Here is a 19,772-nt window from a genome sequence, read left to right as displayed (position 1 = left end):
GTGAACTACAAAAAAAACAATGACACAATGTGTTGAGCAAATAATTGCACATGCAATCAGAGGTGACTGAAAAAATAAAACAGTAATGAAGGTATGAGTACTACAAACATTAAAAAATGGTACCATCACTTCAAAGATGGCGAGTGTCAGTCAGTTGAGAGCAACAAATGATCTGGCAGGCCCTCAAGCAGCAGAAATCCCGAAATTATCGAGAATGTGCAGCAAATTGAACAATTGACAGTGATATACATAAACCTCGGTTAAAAACATAGTAACTAAGGGTGACGAAACCACAGTTAAAAATAACCATGGTTAAAATGTAATTTTGGTGCATCATTTATGATCACTGGTTATTTACACTGGAAAGATCTGCACATACAGTTATCTATGATTTAACGTGCTGATATGTTTGAAATTAGTTTCCAAACAACAGTGTTATCACCATCTTTACAGTTATCTGTGCTTTAACTGGTAACTGTACCTCAGCCTGTAGTTACCTCGCTTTTAGTATTGATTCGAACAAATACTGACATGTGGCACTACTGCATTAATGTTTTGTTAACCATAATAACTGATATTAAATAATAATGTAGACTATAATAAATTAATTTACTAAATTATCGGAATGGTTTATAAAAATTTGGCATTTTACATAACTTAGGTAAATGTTCTACTTTCTATGACATATTAGGATAACAAAGTGTGTTTGTAAAGACAATTTTGAATATCTCAAGCTTAATTTTCCTTATCAACATCAAATTCTATGTCATCAGCAAAGGAATATTTTATTCTTGGATGCTCTACCAATGCCAATGGTATTTCGGGCTTCAGAAAGTCCATTTGAACACTTGAATGAAAGCATTCATATGGACTAATGTGAAGTATTTTTACATGCCTATCAATATGGCTGCCAGAGCCACAACAGCTGACTAAGGTTGCAGTTTTGTAACAGAAGTTCATCTAGACCTCTCTCCAGTAGTATTATTTTCTCGATGATCATGCCAGATACCAACAATAATGCTATTTTAATCATATTACCATTGAGATGGAAGTTAACATGTATACTATCATTTATCCACGGTTCTTTAGTTAAAAAGTCTTGCACCTACTAGTACAGAGCTCACCATGTACCCATCAGCCATATTTCTATTGAAAACTTTTGCAAATAAAAGTAACTATAAATAATTTAAAAAAAAATCACTAACAAAATACTAGTGGAGACATCTATGAACAACAAGAGATACTAAGCATGAAGTTACCTCAACTGTTAATAATTACAAGTGCTGATAAATCTGCATTTAAACTCATGAAAGTTATCAGTGCAGTTAAATTTATAAGAGCAGTTGAGGAGCAAATATTAAAAGAGACTTTGTCTTTCAAATAGAATTTTAGGGTATGAACAAAAAATGCATTTTATAATCTTCCCACTATTACAATTGTGAATTGACTACTTTAATTATGAATATCAATCTGTTCAGTATGTAGTAAAACTAACTATTCAAATCAATTTAAATTGTCATTGTAGAAATTTAATATAAAAGTTTGGACAGAGTTGCTTTTGATTGAACGGATTGGACACTGTTAGTATTTGTTTATCACAATGCTGGACATAGTACCTTTTGATTGGAGATACTCGACAAAATTTTATTGCAATCATTTTATGAAATAGCTTTGAAAGCAACTTGACCTAAGTCAAATAAGACTTACAAAAAGGAACAAACAAAATTTCATCTCAAGAAAACATCAACTGTATTGATCAAATATGCCTTCATAGACCTTTCTTTAAACATGAAAACCACAATCGTTTTCTAAACATCACACTGGATTTCTCTCTACATCTGGGACATTAGAAACAGGTACATTGATCAAGAGTTTTTAGATGACCGCAGATCTACCTTGTACCAATTCTATCGAATGAGTTTGACCAGAATTTTACTCACATCTTCTGTCTTCTCAACTTCTATGTTCAACATGTGCACAATACTGTACTTCCTTATTTTATTAGCTCCTCTTCCATTCAAACACTTACCTTTCTTTCTGGTCTCTCGATTAGCATCCCTTACTTCCCCGGAATAAGGTTGTAACAAACAAAAAATTATAATTTATGTTTCAGGAGAAAATAAAATAATTTAAGGGGCATACTTCATTAGACCTTATTCACTAGCACAACCATTTGACTAATCAAGGATACAAGTTTAGTTAGGTATTAAATAGTATTAAATACAATCATTTTTGTTATAAATAAATGCTTCAAAATTATTTTTCCCACCGAAACCTCACACTTTAATAATTTGATGTTACATCCTTTTCAGTGGAGATCTTCAATTACGTTTACTTGAATATTGTGAACATACCACCTCACCATAACACATGAGTCAAGTCTAATGGAGCTCATGCAATGCAATGCATTCTGGAACATTGGTTTCCATGGTAACCCCGGCTGTGATTTGCTGGAAGTGACAGAGTCAGGTTTGGTTGTATTCGGTTTGTGGATATAGTTGTTTTTGAAAAAGACTTCAATTTTTACTTGTGTTATACAGTAAACTACATTTTTTTTTTATCGGTATATGTGGACTGAAATGTGCAGATGATCCTTCTAATGGGAAAACAAAGTTATATTAATTTTTTTATTTTGTGGACAAAGTCTCTTTTGAAATCTCACATATAGGGTCAATTAAACAGTGTTCATGAATTAGATAAGAAACGTGCAAAATATATATATATATTTTGTACGTTTCTTATCTCTTTTGAAAGTTTGCTCCTCAGTTAAGTAACTCAGGGTTAACTGACGTGTACTAAAAATCAGACAAATGTGTGTTTATGTCAACATCATGTCAACTTCAATTACATTGTAAAACCACTGGCAAATAATATTGAGAACTTCTTGCAGAATGGAAAAAACTTACTAATGAAACTTAGCTTTAACACAGACAGTGAAAAATGTACGTCAAGATTATGCAATGAATATAGTGAAAGAAAAGTTACGAGTATTATGCCGAATGAGTGTGATCTAACATTTGTTATTTCAGGAAAGCACTGATTGAAATTAGTAGACATTCTATTCTTAGCAATGTTGATGGCTCAGTCAAGGATGCTGTTGTTATCCTTCAAAAGAAGTTACCAAAATTCAAGTTGCATTGTTTCGTGAATGCCATGCAAGAAAACTGCTTTGAACAAAAGAAGACAAATACACAACCATAAGAAGCTCTAATATAAGTTGATTATGCAAAGAAATTTGTGAACTTAAGATTAACATTTTTCAGTATAAATAACTTGGGTAGGAAATTTTACAATTCCTTCAGATTCACAGAAAAATCTCAAAACGAAACGGCATCAATACCAATGTCCAAAATGAGATCCCATCCATAACAACCTTTAAAAGTGATATAATACACTTAATAACGATCAAATAGACGCAATTTTGTAGTGTAATAATTGAACCGATAGTACATTTGTATGTTATATTAATAAAATACTAATTTCACTTTGATACCATTGTATTATACAATTTTAAAAGTTCAAATTATATCTTTGAATGTCCCATTAATAACGATGGAATGGCTGTTATTCTAGTAATTAAGACCATCAATATTTCAGACTCCATTGGAATACAATCATTTTTGCTTTTTAATTTTGTTAAGGTTTTAACCTAACAGCGACCTAAAAACATAACAATGATGAAAGGCAAAGACGTGCAACACGAAAATACAAGATTCATTCATTTCGATATAGAACAGAATAAAGTCAATCGCTTTTAGTCATTGACTATTATCTTTGCAGATGTATGGATGCTTTTTTTCTTTTCTTTTTTTTTTTGGTAGAAAGAGTGTACCATGATAGACTTTACTCTTGTTAAATGAGGTGTCAGCTAATCATATGTATTGAATTGAATTGAATTTAAGAGGGGGGGGGGGCTTTACCAGCTCTAGCACTGCGACCTAAAAGATCTATTGCGCATCCCCGTCATAATATCCAATCAGTCCAATAGTTTGATGTTCTTGATGAACTGAATCAAACTACGTACTGAGACAGTTGATAGCTCATCAAGCTTCGGAAAATGTTTTCCAAAGATGAGCGAGTGCATTGCATTCGCATAATAGATGAGTTACAGACTCATCTCCCTGTGAACAATGAGCACAGCATGGGTTGCTATTATGTCCCATCTTATACAAGTTCTTCTTGAGGGCGCAGTGTCCTATAAGAAATCCAACTGCTCAGCGGAGCTGTTTTTTGCTCAATTTTAACAGGTCATTTAACCTGTTATTATTAAAATCTCTTATGAGGGCCTTTGAATGTCTACAGCCCTCACTTGAGTTCCAGTGATTATGGTGTTTTCTGAAAGCCCAGTCCCTGATAACCTGCTTTACTGGTCTTAAAGATAGTCCCAGCACAGGTTCAGGTCCTATGTATATAATCATATGTAAGTAACCAGTGATTATGATACACCAAAATTACATTTAGCTATGGTTATTTTTAACTGTAGTTTCGTGACTCATGGTGACTACATTTTTAACTGAGGTTGACGTATATCACAGTTAACTATTTATTTTAAGCGAAGTGGCACTTGAAGAACACCATTCCTACGAAAAAATAAATTTGTCACAATTAATTTGAATATGATAGTATGAATTCTTACCTTGCCACACACTATACATGAATGGTGCCTAGCACCTGTGTGGCGATTCATGTGCACTTCCAGAGACTTCTTTGTCTTCAACTTCTTGTTACATACAGGACACGGTATCTGTGCTTCTTGGTGCACAGAATGATGTTCCTGCAGAACATCTTTACGATGGAACTTTTTGTTGCAAATTTCACAAGTAAACTTGCGCTCTCCTGTAAAAATCATACAATCCCAGCTTAAGATACAAATAACTGTGGGAGTTATGAGATTTGAGGAAAGGTAGTATCTTTGTATGCCACTGACTTTACTTGATCCTCCCACACCGTGAATGAAGAGTGCGCAATATAGTCCCACTGATAAGTTCACCAAAACTTATGGCTCAGCAAAAGTGTAAAAATTCTCTGGCTCAACAATTCTTGAAATGTCTCAGACTTGGGAAATTATAAATTGTAAATTATTATCAATGAATAAATACAAAATTTCAAATCATTCTAAATAAGAGAGTATCAGTGACGAAGCCACCTGGATGCAATTAAGGCAATGCCTACCCAAAAAAGTCTTCGCAATTAAAAATTATAAATACTACAATAAATTTCTCACTGTAAATGGTGTGATTGAGAAATTCAGCTAACTACACTGGGTTCTTTACTCAATGACTGCTAGATGGTGGTACACTTAAATAACAGATTTCCTTGGACAGAGATAATCTACAGATGAGGAAAATTTTCACTTGCCTCTTCAACAGTCACAGCTTTACAGGGGAGATTGGGAGGAATGAAAAATAGCGTGAGGTTCTTTGATGGTAGAAGAAATTTCTAGCAAACCCCTCAACATCACTAGAAGGCAAGTCTCATGACCAACCACAGCAACCAACAAGAAATATTCAAACTTTTCTGCATTTTAAGTCAGTGTTGTCAATTTTGTGTAGCCTATATCTCACATCTTTAACAATTTTTCAGCAATAAAATTAATTAAAGTTTTGTATTGTAAATTGTTTAAATATAATTTTGCGACTTTTAAAGTCCCTTAATGATAGGAATAAAATTTTCTCCACTGAAAACACAATACATTCTGCTTATCCACTCTTTAAATACTGGCTTCGCCACTGGAGAATACCTTGTATAACTCAACACTTTTTTCCTTTCTAGCCAAGAATTGTTACCTCCATTACTCAAGAGTTTCAAATACATAAAAATAGACAGGAAATTTCCGAGGCACCATTGATATGTTGTTGAACAATGAACCTCACATCTGCTGTCACTTTCACGTCATACATTTCACAAAGAGGTATTTAATCATAAGAGGAAATAAATCCTCACCAAATTAAGAAAATATCTGCCTTAAATGACTCATTTTGAATATGTCAGCTTTAAACATTCTAAATACACTCGAAATTAAGGCACATAAATATATCAAACACACATTTCACAAACAGAGGCTGAAACAAAATAAAAATGCACAAAAAAGTTTAACAACTATAATAATTATTGCATTCCACTGAACATAAGCATCAATTTTGCAACTACGTTTACCTGCTTCAGAAATATAAGGGTGGATCGAAAAGTAACGCACAACAATTTTTTGTGGCAACGTATTTCACAGGTAAGCAAAATGAAATAATGCACAAGAAAGCTACAGGTTTTACCTATTCTTCAACATTGGAACCAAGTTTCTCGACACATTTCTTCCATCGTGACACCATATTCAATACACCTCGTTCATAAAACTCCGTTTTTTGGGCGTATAGTCACCTGCGCACAACTGATTTCACTTCTTCATCTGAACCAAAGCATTGTCCTCCTAGAAATTTCTTCATTGGTCCGAAGAGGTGAAAATCAGATGGTGTGAGGCCTGGACTGTAGGGTGGGTGATTTCTGCCTTAATGATGCCTCTTGACATTGGGTGGTGTTGCACCAGTCACTGGTCGGCCGGAATGTGCTTCAAAGAACCTGCATCACCTGGAGGTGTTGATATGGTCCAGATAATCAAGTGCCATACTCCTCCAATATTTCTCTGTGGACTTCATTCAAATTTTTCGTTTTTCGCAAAAAAACAGACTACACCTCGCTGCCCTTCAGAAGTGAACAATGGTAGAAAAGTGCCACTTTAACTCAGTAGTTAAAAACTCGTTCCACCTGGGTGACATCCAATCGAACCATGCTGTCTGTAGCGCAAGATTCAAACTATCTGCCTACTTTGAACGTCCTAATCAAAATAGTATTCCATAAAATAATTGCTGTGCATTACTTTCAGATCTACCCTGATAGTATCTACCTTATCCCTCTGCAGGCATTTACAGTTTAATTTCAGTGACACACTGGAAGTGCGGATTTTCCAACTATTTATTCGAAGCCTGCATTGACTTCTCAGTTCATTAATAGAACAATGAAGAATTATGTTGTGTACTAACCTTACTGCCAGACATTGAAAATATCATATTTACATAAATGTCTGATAAATAACTAAACAGTGACGCAGTACGAAAAATAAAAGTCGAAATATAAATACTTCAAAATGACTGAACAACTGTGCACAATATTATAAAAGGAACTCCAAAAAATTACCAAAATGTACCTACAAATATATATTTAACCTTGTAATAATTTTATTAACGGACTTTATGTACCACATGGGCACTGTCTGTGGTTACCAAACAAAAACGTGACACTATGCCATCAAAATCCAGATCCTGACCATGATCATAATGAAAAAAACCTATCATCCTTGTCCTTGACAGGGTGTAAAATTCACAAGCTTGTATCTGGTGACAAGCATGCTATCCTCCTGATTGCTAAAAATCACTAGACAAAGAAAGTAAATACCCAAATGCCCCACCACAATGAACATTTGTACAACTCACCATGCAGCTGCATGTGTGCCTTCAGAATGTGAATAGTTTTGTACACTTCCCCGCACACGTCACACACAAGACTTCCTGACGTCGCAGCTTCCAAGTTCTGTTTTCTTTTCGAGGACTCATTTCTGTTCATATCAATATCTTCATCCAAAACTGTTGAAATGTTTTCAGTTTCTTCTGTGTCATCACTACCTTTCTCTCCCTGTAGCTGAATGTTAACATCCTCTCTTGCATTACAAATATGGGACGTGTAATTATCCTGTGGAAGACAAAAGTTGTATATATGTAATATATGTATGTATGTATCTTTTTAATATTATATTCCCTCAGCATGCTGCATTAACCTTTGGTAATACCACATGCTTCCATTGCAACTTCAGCAGATTACATTACATAGTTAGATGTTCCAGATGTATACTATTTACACATATCAATCTTAAAGCCTAACACCTATTCCCATATTCACGATATTTACAACAAATTGAAATCTATGTTCCTAATAAACTGTATGAAAGCTAATATGTTTTTTTTTTAATTCAATGCAGTGGCACTTGACTGCAGTCATTGGCCCTACAATGGCGATTAAAACTAAAATGAAAGATAGAAAACAAAATAAAGTGAACAATGTGCAAAGTGAAAGTACGAAGGAGAGGATGTCAGCATTGCTGCATTCTTTCACTGGCTTCCCAGTATCTATCCACAAAGCTGACAGATGAAAGCGCTGGACAAGTCTTAATGTGGCTTGAGTCCATGTTGTCTGAACATTCACAGAGCATGCAATGGGGGCTGGATAGTACCACAGTCTAGTATATACAGTCACAAAGCTTGAGTTTATGAGGGTACTAGGAACAATAGACTGTGCAGGTACTATTTCGCATTGTCTGTAAAGAGGCGATAGTAGCAATCCTAGTGGTTAGCAACTATCTATGGATGCATATTTACTACATATTGAGTTTCGTGACTGTATATAGTAGTAGTAGGTTTATTTTGCCTGGCAGAGTTAAGGCCATGAGGCCTTCTCTTCCACTCAACCAGGTTTCAATAATATACATGAGATACAAATTTGATTAAAAAACAACACAAAAGAGAATACTTCAGAAATTACATAAAATATATATAAATATATAAAAGTATATTCGAGACTGTGATAGTACACTGAGGTGGTAGAGATGATTAACCAGACAGTCATGACCTACTGCAGTGCGGAACATCACAACAGCTTCTCTTCTGGGTCATTCAGGGAGAGGGGAGTTTAGTGCATCCTTCCAGTGTTTATCCTTAATTTGTTCTTCCATACTCTTATGGAAACATTCTCTCACTCGACTTCTTGTATTTGTAGATGCTCTATGGAATGGCAGCACGTTAGGATATGAAAGGGGGATAGTTGTTCTTTTCTTTGCCAGAAAGTCTGCTGCTTCATTCCCGGCAATACCACAGTGAGAATGTATCCACTGCAGATTTTTAATTTAGTTTTATTTAGTTTCTTGATATCTTCTCTACTTACATTGTTGAATGTCATCATTAGCGGTTGTAATAAGTAGGCTACTGTAGTTTCCAATTGTAGAAATCGCTGCTTTGGAGTTACTGAGGAGGACAATGTTTTGAAATGGGAAGAACCGGCACAACAGTTGTTTCACAGCAGTACATATAGCTTTTACTTCTCCATCAAAAGGTGTATTGTTGTTGCCTAGAGTGAGATAAGTAGAAAACAGTTGGCAATGAATTTCGGCTCCATTGGTTCCGTGTTTTTCTATTTGGGAGCCGTCAGTGTACACATGCAGCCATTTGTCTTGTGGGTAGCGGATATGTAATGTTTCTAAGGCAGAAAGACGGAGTGCTTCACTACATTCGTCCTGTTTATTTTCTATTGCAATAAGATCTAGTGCATAGTCAATATGATATAATGCAAGTGGGTTGGTTGGTAGTATCAGTTACTGGGGTTTCCAGGATAGATCCAGATTATGCCTTTCAGTGATTACTTTTTGCAGGAAACCCTCTTGGGTTTTTAATCTCCGGTTGGTGTGTGAGGAGCAAGGGGAGTATTCAATATCAGACAAACCAGTGAGTTTTTCATGAAGTTTTAACGCTGATTGACGTCCATGTTATTGGTATGTAGCAACAGTGAGTTTATTGGTGTTGACTTGGCAACACCAGTAATCAATCTCATGGCTTGATTTTGGACACAGTCTAGCTTACTGATTGTCTGATCAGATGCAGTTATAAGGGCACCACAGCTATGTATCATGATTGTTTCACATATTTTTTTGTAAGTACAGTTTAGTGTAGATGTAGCACATTCCCATTTGGTTCCAGCAAGTCGCTTTAGTATGGAGAGTCTATGAAGTGATTTTTTACAAATCAAGGTTTGTAGTAGACTACTCATCTCCATCCATTAACATTGTCTGCATCATTTTCTGACATTGCATTTTCAACTTTTCGCACTCGTGTATTAGGGGTGTCCTGCTGTTTTGGGTCTCAAATGCAGATACACGTTGGTTCATCCAAGAGTCTAACTCTGTTGAGGTGTGCTCTTGTTTTTCCACGTCCTGTCACTATGGCTGTGAATTCTGGTATTGTGCATAGTTAAGTTGAAGTCTGTCATTTATTGATGGAAAGAATGTTCTGCAGTTGTTCATTTTTCCTGCATTTTATAAGTGTCTTTCTATTCCTTCATAAATTATGCTATTGGTATCTTTGTGTAAAGCAGTTCTGCAACCTCTACAGCTGTTCTTTGGCAAGCTTGTCTGCTAGCTCATTTCCCTGAATCCCTATGGGCTTTAACAATTGTCCAATTTCGGTTAGTTAGTTCCTGTATATTTTCCCAATGTGACACATAGTCCAATGTTGCTTACAGTCACTGTGTAATGTTTGCAATGCGGCCATGATGTCTATATAAAATGCAGATTTTGGTCACTAATTTCTTTCATATTTCCCAGATTATCTATGGCTTTTAGAATGACTATTTCTTCGGCTTGATTAATAGAACATCTGTTGTGTATTTTGCGTTGTTGGATTAGGATTGTATTAATAAATATGGCCACTGCGTTCTGACTCTGTCTTCAATTTTACTGCCACCATTGTATAATAAAATGTTTCCTAGTGGTTGTCTCAAGGAAAAACGTTACTGCAAATCTTGGAATGTTGGCTTTCATGGCCGGCATTATATGAATCGATGTTATCCGGGCTAAAAGGCCATGGTCTATTGGCGCTGTTGCTACCATATGTTTTGTCTGCTGCTCCAGAAGACATCGTCAGTGGTGTGGCACACAGGAGCGCAAAGATCTCCATAGTGTGCTGGAAACGACTGGGACTGTGGCTGGTTGCCTTGCCGTATTTAAGGTTGGAATGGACCGTGGCTCACCGTTGTCACCACGACTTTTGTGACTTTGAAGAAGTTGAAGGTGAAACAATTAAAAATGTTTAGAGTTTGTCCAAAGAGAAGAAATAATAAGAGAAAGGCCTACTTACCTCAAGAACACAAAAATTTATTTATACAGGGATGTTTTTGGTTAAATTAAGTGTAAGACATACAGTGTTTCATTTTTAATATTGACAGTCAGCTTGTAGCTCTTTCGGTTAAACAAGTTAATAAACAGTGGAAACAAATAACAGGAAGAAATACTTTGGCACTTATGCCTTTTCTCAATTTGACATTTTTCATCCAGTGGTATGTTCTTATTTTTTAAGTTCAATTTCAGTAATTGTGCCACAGAACACTTTTACGAGCTTTATTTATGAAAGGACTGCATACTTTGTATCTTAGTTTTGCAAGATGAATAAAAACTTTTCCTGCAAATATTTATATTATACATTCGGTATTTAGGCACACTGTTAGCTGAATGACCATCGACCTTCCATGCTCGGAACCCAGGTTCGAATTCTGGAGAGTCCAAGTGAAACTAGTAGTGGACAAAGATGGTTTCAAGTTTTGAAGCTATTAAATCTTTAATTTTAAACTAGGATTAGATACCCTATTATTTTAGATATAAATTACATTACTAACAAATACTTAATAATATACTAAACATATAACAATTATGTACCATTAATTATTTTTTAGGGTACTTCTGTTTCCCTAATGACATTCTACCATTGCTCATTAATCATCATCATGTGATGCTATGTATATAGTTCTCCTACCATGGTACACCAAAGGCAATGCTAAAGCAGAGGCAAAAATCTCTACATTTTTGGCAAGACATTCCTATACCAATTTCCACCTTATGAAACGACTGAACAGGAAGTGACATCATGTTGCTGTCAGTAGAAGCTCGGTTGGCACATAATCATGACGCGAATTCAAATTGAACTATGCACTTTACAGTTTTCACCAGAATATTTAAGATACTGATGGAGTATGTGAAATGTTTATGATTTATATCCAGTGCATGCAAATAGAAGTCGGTTACAATAATTCATAAACAGTCAAAATCAATGATTACTATAAATTTTACTGTCATATTCGTTTTTTTATGATGCAGTGGTTTATACAATATTTCTTACCTTAATCAGAATCCAATGACTCTACACCCATTTGGAATCGGAACTGCTGCAGTCATGTTCTAAGTTGATGACAACACTGTCGTGCAATATTTCGATGAGATCATCTGCTTCCCACATGCATTTCTCAATGTCCTTCACATGGTTAATATAATTACGACAAATGTTCAGTTGTCATTGTCCTAATCCTTCCTTCAAAAGATTATCTACTCTTTGCAGCTTACAGTCATTGTTTGTTGCTACACAGCCTTTAATCTGACTCCACACATATTCTATCACACTAAGCTCGCAGTGGTAGGAAGGGAGACGCAAAATGCGATGTCCTGCAGCTTCTGTCAAATTGTCGATACGATAGCTGGTATCATATTGTTATCTCATGGCATCTAACAATTCCATAACCTCAAGTTTATTCATGGCTGGATCCCATTCAATGTTTTCACTTGTTAGTCAGTATTGCATGAGACATTTTGTTGCACTTTTAGTCGGCACATGTTTGTCTTTAAGGAATGGTAAGAAGCAGTGTCTAAAACAATAAATGAGTTCGGAAGAATGTTGGGTGGAAACTGTCTTTTGAAATATTATTCATAACATTCGCTGTCCATTTCACCATAATAATCTTCATCTTTCTTACCTATAAATGAATATTCTGCTCCCTGAACAAACCCATTGTCACTTCCAGCATGAACCAGCAGCACTCTACCTCCTTTGCCTGAGGTTGCTGCATTTCCCATGGTGAGGTTCTTTCTCCTTACTTCAGATGTTGACTTGATTGTTGTGTCGTGCCAAGATTTAGATTGGTGTGACCAGCATTAACCCATGGCTCATCCATATAAATAACACAGGATTGCGAAATTAAATTTTGGTTCACGGCTTTTAATATCGAAGGTTGATTTTGATTAATTGTTGACTTCTGTTGAAGGATCTGAAGTCAGGTTTTGCTTATTATGTATAAAAGATTTTTTATAATGATTTGAAGAATTGCCATAGGAGCTCCATTCATGCAATATTAACACATTTAAATAGGCTACATAAATCAAGTAATCTTTGAAAATGTCTATACAGTAAACAAAATCAAATGGCACTATCTTGTTCACATTCACAATTTCGGTTCAACTCATTCCAAGTCTCATGCAGACACTTCATTTTTCAATACCGCCTCCTCTTCACCTGGAAGTTCTGTCTACGAGATTGTCTTCCACATTGTCTCTTTTCATAGACCAATAGCTAGTCAGCCATCATCACTTCATCCCACCTGCACTGACAACGCTTTTCTATTTCTTTCTTGATGAACCCTTTCTTCGTGTTGTTTGCTGTAATCTGCAAGACAACTAGGGAAGAAGTAAAGATGGCTGGATTTTAATGTTCATATTGCATCCCTAATTTTTCATTCCTACCATCATATTTTCTGTCCACACCTGTGGAGTAACGGTTAGCGCGTCTGATCGCGAAATCAAGTGGCCTGGGTTCGAATCCCAGTCGGAGAAAGTTACCTGGTTGAGGTATTTACCGGCGTTTTCCCTCAACCCAATATGAGCAAATGCTGGGTAACTATCGGTGCTGGATTCCAGACTCATTTCACTAGCACTGTCATCTTCATTTCATTCAGACGCTAAATAACCTGAGATGTTGATACAGCATCATACAATAACCCAATTAAAAAAACATATTTTCTACAATGTTTCTGAAATCTGGTCTTATGGCTGATTTTAAGTTTGGATAGATAATGAATTCATACTCATTTTCTTGTTATGTCTGTCAACTTTCATCATACAAAAACAGCAATCATCGACATGGTTTTCTGGAATGCCAAATGGTAAGAATTTCTGCTTCCCTTAAATCTGCAATGCATATATGACACATAGTATGTGGCGCAAACAGTTTGTCTTGGTAGGTTTTTTGACAAATGAGGTTATGTTCTCTCTCCGGTTTTTGAGAGTGAGAGCCGCAGATATAACAAAACAAGTTAGGGTTACTTGCACATGATCTTCGTAATAAAGTCGCCATCATTAGATTGATTTGAAATAACCTGATAACATTTACATCCTATAAATTTCACTTCAAAATTTATTGTCATATTATAACTGTAATACTTCTGTGTACTTCTAGACAACTTGAGAATTATCGATTGTTTCAGAGTCGATCATGTTCAATCACTTTACGATAAATTATATCGATTGCAGTATAAGATTACACGCAAAATTCAAATATAGCATACTCAAGGAATTACATAAAAATGTAGGTGTTTGACGAAAATGGGTTTGATTTTTGCAGACCGCATGATCATTCAAATTGATCCTTCGTCATGTAAAGCGCCAAAACATGGCAACTCTGTGTCTTCCCTGGTGTCGAAATTCACGAATTTTTTCAAACATCTGTGGCAGCAAGCTACAATGTTTTATCTGTTAATCAGCAATGAGTCACACTTTCACTTCATATACTTAATCCCATGTCCATGAGCAGCTGCCTAAGAGTTGTGTATGATATTGTAGGAAGTTCATCATCCTCACCTTATTACTTTCAAAACTTTTCTTACAGTCAGTAGATCATTTTCCCTGTATAAGCTATGCACTTTTCTCCTTACTAAAAGTGTCATAAATATCTAAATGAATGAATTTCTTATCTAATGGTCTCTTTTCCTCGGCACTGATAATTTTTCCTCATCCTTAACTATTATTTTTACTGAGAGCACTGTACAATAGGATGTACCTGTCACCTTTGCTGTTTGCCACGCTGCTTCTTTCACCGATGTGATGCCGCCATTCACAAGTTTATACACAGACAAGAACATTTGTCTTTCTCCCCGCCTTAAATATTCTTTGCTTCTTTTTCATGTTACAGCACTCAGGAGACTCCATGCTTCTTTTAATCAGTGTTATTAACACTTTTACTCTCGTAATAACAGTGGCAATGATCAGCACACATAAATGCACGTGGCCTAATGCAGTAAGTTTGGCAACATTGTCCCGCAGAACAAGAGAAAATCACACAGCACTTGTATGGCACTGTATTGGCAGTTCGTTCCTATCAGACGAACTTTTGCACTATAAATTTCAGTAAAAAGTTACATTCTAACTCAATGTGACAACGCTGTACAAGCTACCCCTAGCCAGCATTCACCCTTCACCTTTAGAACTATTTCCTGTTTTGTCACTTTAAAACATGGAAACTAGTATAGATGGAGACACTTGAATAGATGATGCAGGGACATATGCTCACCATTGTAAAAAATAAAAAAAATGTAATAATAATAATAATAATAATAATAATAATAATAATAATAATAATAATAATCATAATACACTAGTGTTTGTGAAAAGTACAACACCCAGAAAGAATGGCCCAAACGACTCCAAACTCAGGAGATGTGTAGAACAGTGTACCACCAATAATTGATTACGTTTCCAGAGAGATGGCATACACATAAGCCCAACAGGTCAGAGTTATGCCTTACTCAGTTACTCCAGAGCTTCCATACGAAGTGGAAACATGAAAGCTAGTGCAAGTATGCCTAGTCGACGTGGAAGGGAGCAATATCAGTATATGAGTGAGTTCGAACAGGGCAGAATAGTTGGTCTCCGGGAAGCAGGTTTGTCATACCGTGACATTTTGGCTCGTACAGGGCATGCTGCTACGACAGTGATGCGTGTGTGGAACCAGTGGCTAGAAGAGAGTCGTACGCAGAGATGAGCGGGTACTGAACCACGTAATGTGACCACAGCATGGGATGATCGCCATCTTGTCCACATGGCTATGACAGACCGTGCATCTTCATCCACAGTGTTGAGTCGACATTGGAGTACTGCAATGGGTGTGGACCTGTCTGCATCAATGGTTTGTCGTCATCTTTTTAGGGCAGGACTATTGGCTCGCATGCCATTGCATCGGCTTCCATTGTCCAGAAACCACCAATGCCTCAGACTGCAATGGCGTGCTGAGTGCCAAAATGTAGTGTTTTCAGACGAGTCCCGCTTCAGCTTGTTCTATAATGATGGCCGCATACATGTTAGACGGTATCATGGTGAACGCAATCTGAGAGCCTGCATTGTTGAGCGGCATAGCGGACAAACGCCTAGTGTGATGGTTTGGGGCGCCATTGGATACAATATGCGATCTCATCTCCTATGTATTCAGGGCAATCTGAACAGAAACTGCTACATTAGGGAGATTTTAGAGCCCGAAGTATTGCCCCTCCTTCAGGCAACTCCAGATGCCATATTTCAGCAGGACAATGCCTGGCCACATGTGGCGAGGATTGTGCAAGCCTTCTTCAAAGAACGACGGGCATCACTGCTTCCCTGGCCTGCATGTTCGCCAGACATGTCGCCCATCAAACATGTCTGGGATATGGTTGCTTGGCAACTTCTTTGTCATGGTCCTCCGGCATCCACTCTTGATGCTATGTGAACTCGCATACAAACAGCGTGGAGGTAGATTCCCTAGGAACATATTCAGGCCCTCTTTGATTTCATGCCACAACGCTTAGAGGCTCTGATTGCAATGCATGAAGGCTTCACATCATACTGAAATCTCATGGTCACAGATCAGGTACAGTTCTGTAATTCTAATCATTTGTGTATTGTCATGTACCTAATCTGTGGTATCAATTTCATTTCAGTCACATGTATCCTTCTTGGTGTTGCAATTTCCACAAACATTAGTGTAATAATAATAATAATAATAATAATAATAATAATAATAATAATAATAATAATAATAAAAATAAAATTATTTTGTTATCTGGCTGCCTCTGAATTTCAAATCTTCATACGTTAAAATTAGTGCTATTAATGAACATCTGTCTGCACTTACTATTTTATTCATATTTCATGTTTTGATATGTGACTTACAGAATGATGGAAACTCAAGCCGCACTCATAGCAGTGGAACTGTGGAATTCCATGCACAACTTGATGTCTGGACAGGCTGAACACGGAGGAGAAATGCTTCAAGCAGGCATCACACTTCACCATACTCTCAGAACAAACGTGCAGGATCCTGCCAGACTCTGTCTTGAATCTCGCACCACACAGACGGCATATAAAAGGGTATGTATGCTGATACATATGGTGCCTGTACGACACGAGCTGTGAGAAGGTCACGTTACAATGTGGACAGGTTGTCTCGCCCACAGTCTCCAGCAGCTTACCCTGGTCAAACAATCACAGCAGACTAGTCATCAGGCGGCATATGGCTCATTCATTCACTCTTTCCCCTTCCTTCTGCTTTGCATGCATTCTTCCCTCTTTCTCTGCCCAGTATTCAAAGGGTACATTTCAATATATACGGAGTGTATCTAAATTGTTGTAACAAACATCGGGAGGTGATTCCTATGATCATAAATGAAAAATATCCTATGAACATATGTCATACAACGCATTGTTACTGAGTTACATGCTAAAGTGATACAGAATATACAGTGACCATAAGCAGGAGATGCTATGGTATTTCAGGACACAGCTGGCACTGGTGGTCAAACACATCAACAACAACATGTGGTGTACAGGAGGGATAACACAGTTCTGTACGTGCAGCAAGTAGTGGAAGATAAACAGAGCAGTTGTGTGTAAACATAGTGCATTATTCCAACCAAGAACAAACCAACATGGTGTTCATGGATTCGCCAGTCCATGTTAAGGCATTGTCACGCATGCGTTGCTGCTCAGCATCTCCTGTGATGTGTTGTGTTGTGTTGTGGCCAGTGTACGTCCTAATATTGCTTTAGCATGTAACTCAGTAACAATGTATTGTATGACATATGTTCATAGAACATTTTTCATTTGTTATGATCGTAGGAATCACCTCCCGAAGTTTGTTACAACAATTTAGATACACTCTGTATATAGCCATCACAATGTTATATAATAACGAGAAAAAAACACACTATAGGATGGAATGGATTACTGATGAATGATGAAATAAACATATGTGCACCAGCCCAACCATAGCTGGTAATTTTTGCCTGTAGCCCTGACTTTCTGGAACAGGTTTTATTACATGCATGTAAGTTTATGACAAATACCTCTCAACTTTCCTTTCATCACAAAGGAAGCCATGCTAAGGATTTTTATCCTCTTAATCCTTTGCTGCTGATACTGGTGCACTGCACGGGTGAGATTTTCTATTCTATGTCGCCAGTGTCCATGCATTGACTGTTTAGCGCATTTCATAATTTAAATCTCTGTAACAGCTACAAATGTTAAGATATTTTTTTTGTAAATGAATGTTAGACGTTTCCATTTCTATACACAGTTTTATACGTATTATGTTTTCTATATTATTTATTCTCATTTATATTTGTGAGTGGAATATTGATACTAGCAATTTATATTCTGACATAGCATCACATATTTCATAAAATTTCGAAGTATGATCCCCTTCTTTTCTATGTGAATGACATGTCTTTGAAGCTGAAGTTCTTTGTTACCATTTTGTATATGGATCATAGCTCTAACTCGATCTTATTAGACTTCTAAAACCTCGAATTTACGTCTCGTTTGCATCTGGTTCTCATTTTTGCTGCCATCAGAAATGAATTCATAGTACTACCAAGATGGATACAAACAAAACTGTAAAGCTGAAAGAACTCATTCATAGCTATTCATAATGTTTTGTTATTATTATCATCATCCCCCCCCCCCCTTCGTTATCTTGACATAATCAGTTTGTTAATATTATAGATATTATTAATTTGTCCTACAGAATTTATCTGTGATATTGACACTTAATATTTTAGGAGAAAAATTCTCTCCGGCACAGGGGATCGAACCCGGGTCCTTGGTTCTACGTACCAAGTGCTCTGACCACTGAGCTACGCCGAATCCAATCCACAGCACCGGATCGAACCTTCCTCCTTCGATGTTTCCCTTTGTGGCCTGACTCCAAGTTAGGCATATATATGTTGACGTGTATCCAATGTCAACTGCCATTATACTAGGAGCACACTCAGCTGAGTGACTTGTTGGCGGGAATCCGCAGTTACAAGTCATATATATGCCTAACTTGGAGTCAGGCCACAAAGGGAAACATCGAAGGAGGAAGGTTCGATCCGGTGCTGTGGATTGGATTCGGCGTAGCTCAGTGGTCAGAGCACTTGGTACGTAGAACTAAGGACCCGGGTTCGATCCCCGGCGCCGGAGCGAATTTTTCTCATAAAATATTAAGTATAATCAGTTTGGTCAAGACCCTTCTTTAGTCTGAAGCACAGTTCTGTCTTCGTACTGGAATGTGAGCAAGCTAGCACAAGTGATGTGCGTTCTTTGAAAAGTGACGAAATAGAAAAGATTTTACCACAAACAACTGACGAATCTAGTGGCAGCTGACAATGAAGATGACATTGCTGGGGACTTGACTCTTCCTGATGCCTTAAGGGAAGTTGTGGAAGGAGAGAAAGAGATTGATAATGACGACACTACGACAGTTAATGTAGCAAAAGTAACTTTTTTTTCGGAAATTGAAAAGTATGGACAATTATATTGCCCAATGTGAGGTTTCCTCTGACAACAATGATTCCCGAAATGGAGTTAAAAATATGTAACATATTGTGTTTCTGTTGTTTTTCACTAGAGACTTTAACGAGACCATTGTTGCTGAAATTGTTATGTGCAACAATTTATTGCCTCAAAGATCTTTCCTCCTAGGTATCCCAGAAATTAGTTTCCTGTAACTGTGAATGAAATGTAAGTGGCGTACACAGAATTTTGTCCGGGGGGGGGGGTCATTATTAAAATTTTTTACAATTTACACTATCGGTATTTTAAATTTTGTGTATTACTATTATCAGCTGAGTTTACA

The 19,772-nt window shown here is 36.7% G+C and overlaps 1 protein-coding gene across 1 annotated transcript in view; it reads right to left on the bottom strand.

Annotated features, from left to right (window-relative positions):
* Positions 1 to 19,772, bottom strand: part of LOC138696158 (PR domain zinc finger protein 15-like) — a 150,845-nt gene that overhangs the window by 87,031 nt on the left and 44,042 nt on the right. Inside the window, exons 10-12 of the mRNA XM_069820732.1 lie at positions 16,829 to 17,128; positions 7,485 to 7,740; positions 4,637 to 4,836 (exon numbers count right to left, since the gene is read on the bottom strand). Of these exons, the coding sequence (XP_069676833.1) occupies positions 4,637 to 4,836; positions 7,485 to 7,740; positions 16,829 to 17,128 (756 nt within the window). The remainder of the gene's footprint in view (positions 1 to 4,636; positions 4,837 to 7,484; positions 7,741 to 16,828; positions 17,129 to 19,772) is intronic.

This window comes from Periplaneta americana, chromosome 3, assembly GCF_040183065.1.
Source record: "Periplaneta americana isolate PAMFEO1 chromosome 3, P.americana_PAMFEO1_priV1, whole genome shotgun sequence".
In the NCBI taxonomy this organism is placed as follows: Eukaryota; Metazoa; Arthropoda; class Insecta; order Blattodea; family Blattidae; genus Periplaneta; species Periplaneta americana.
This window is presented reverse-complemented; position numbering and strand designations above follow the sequence as displayed.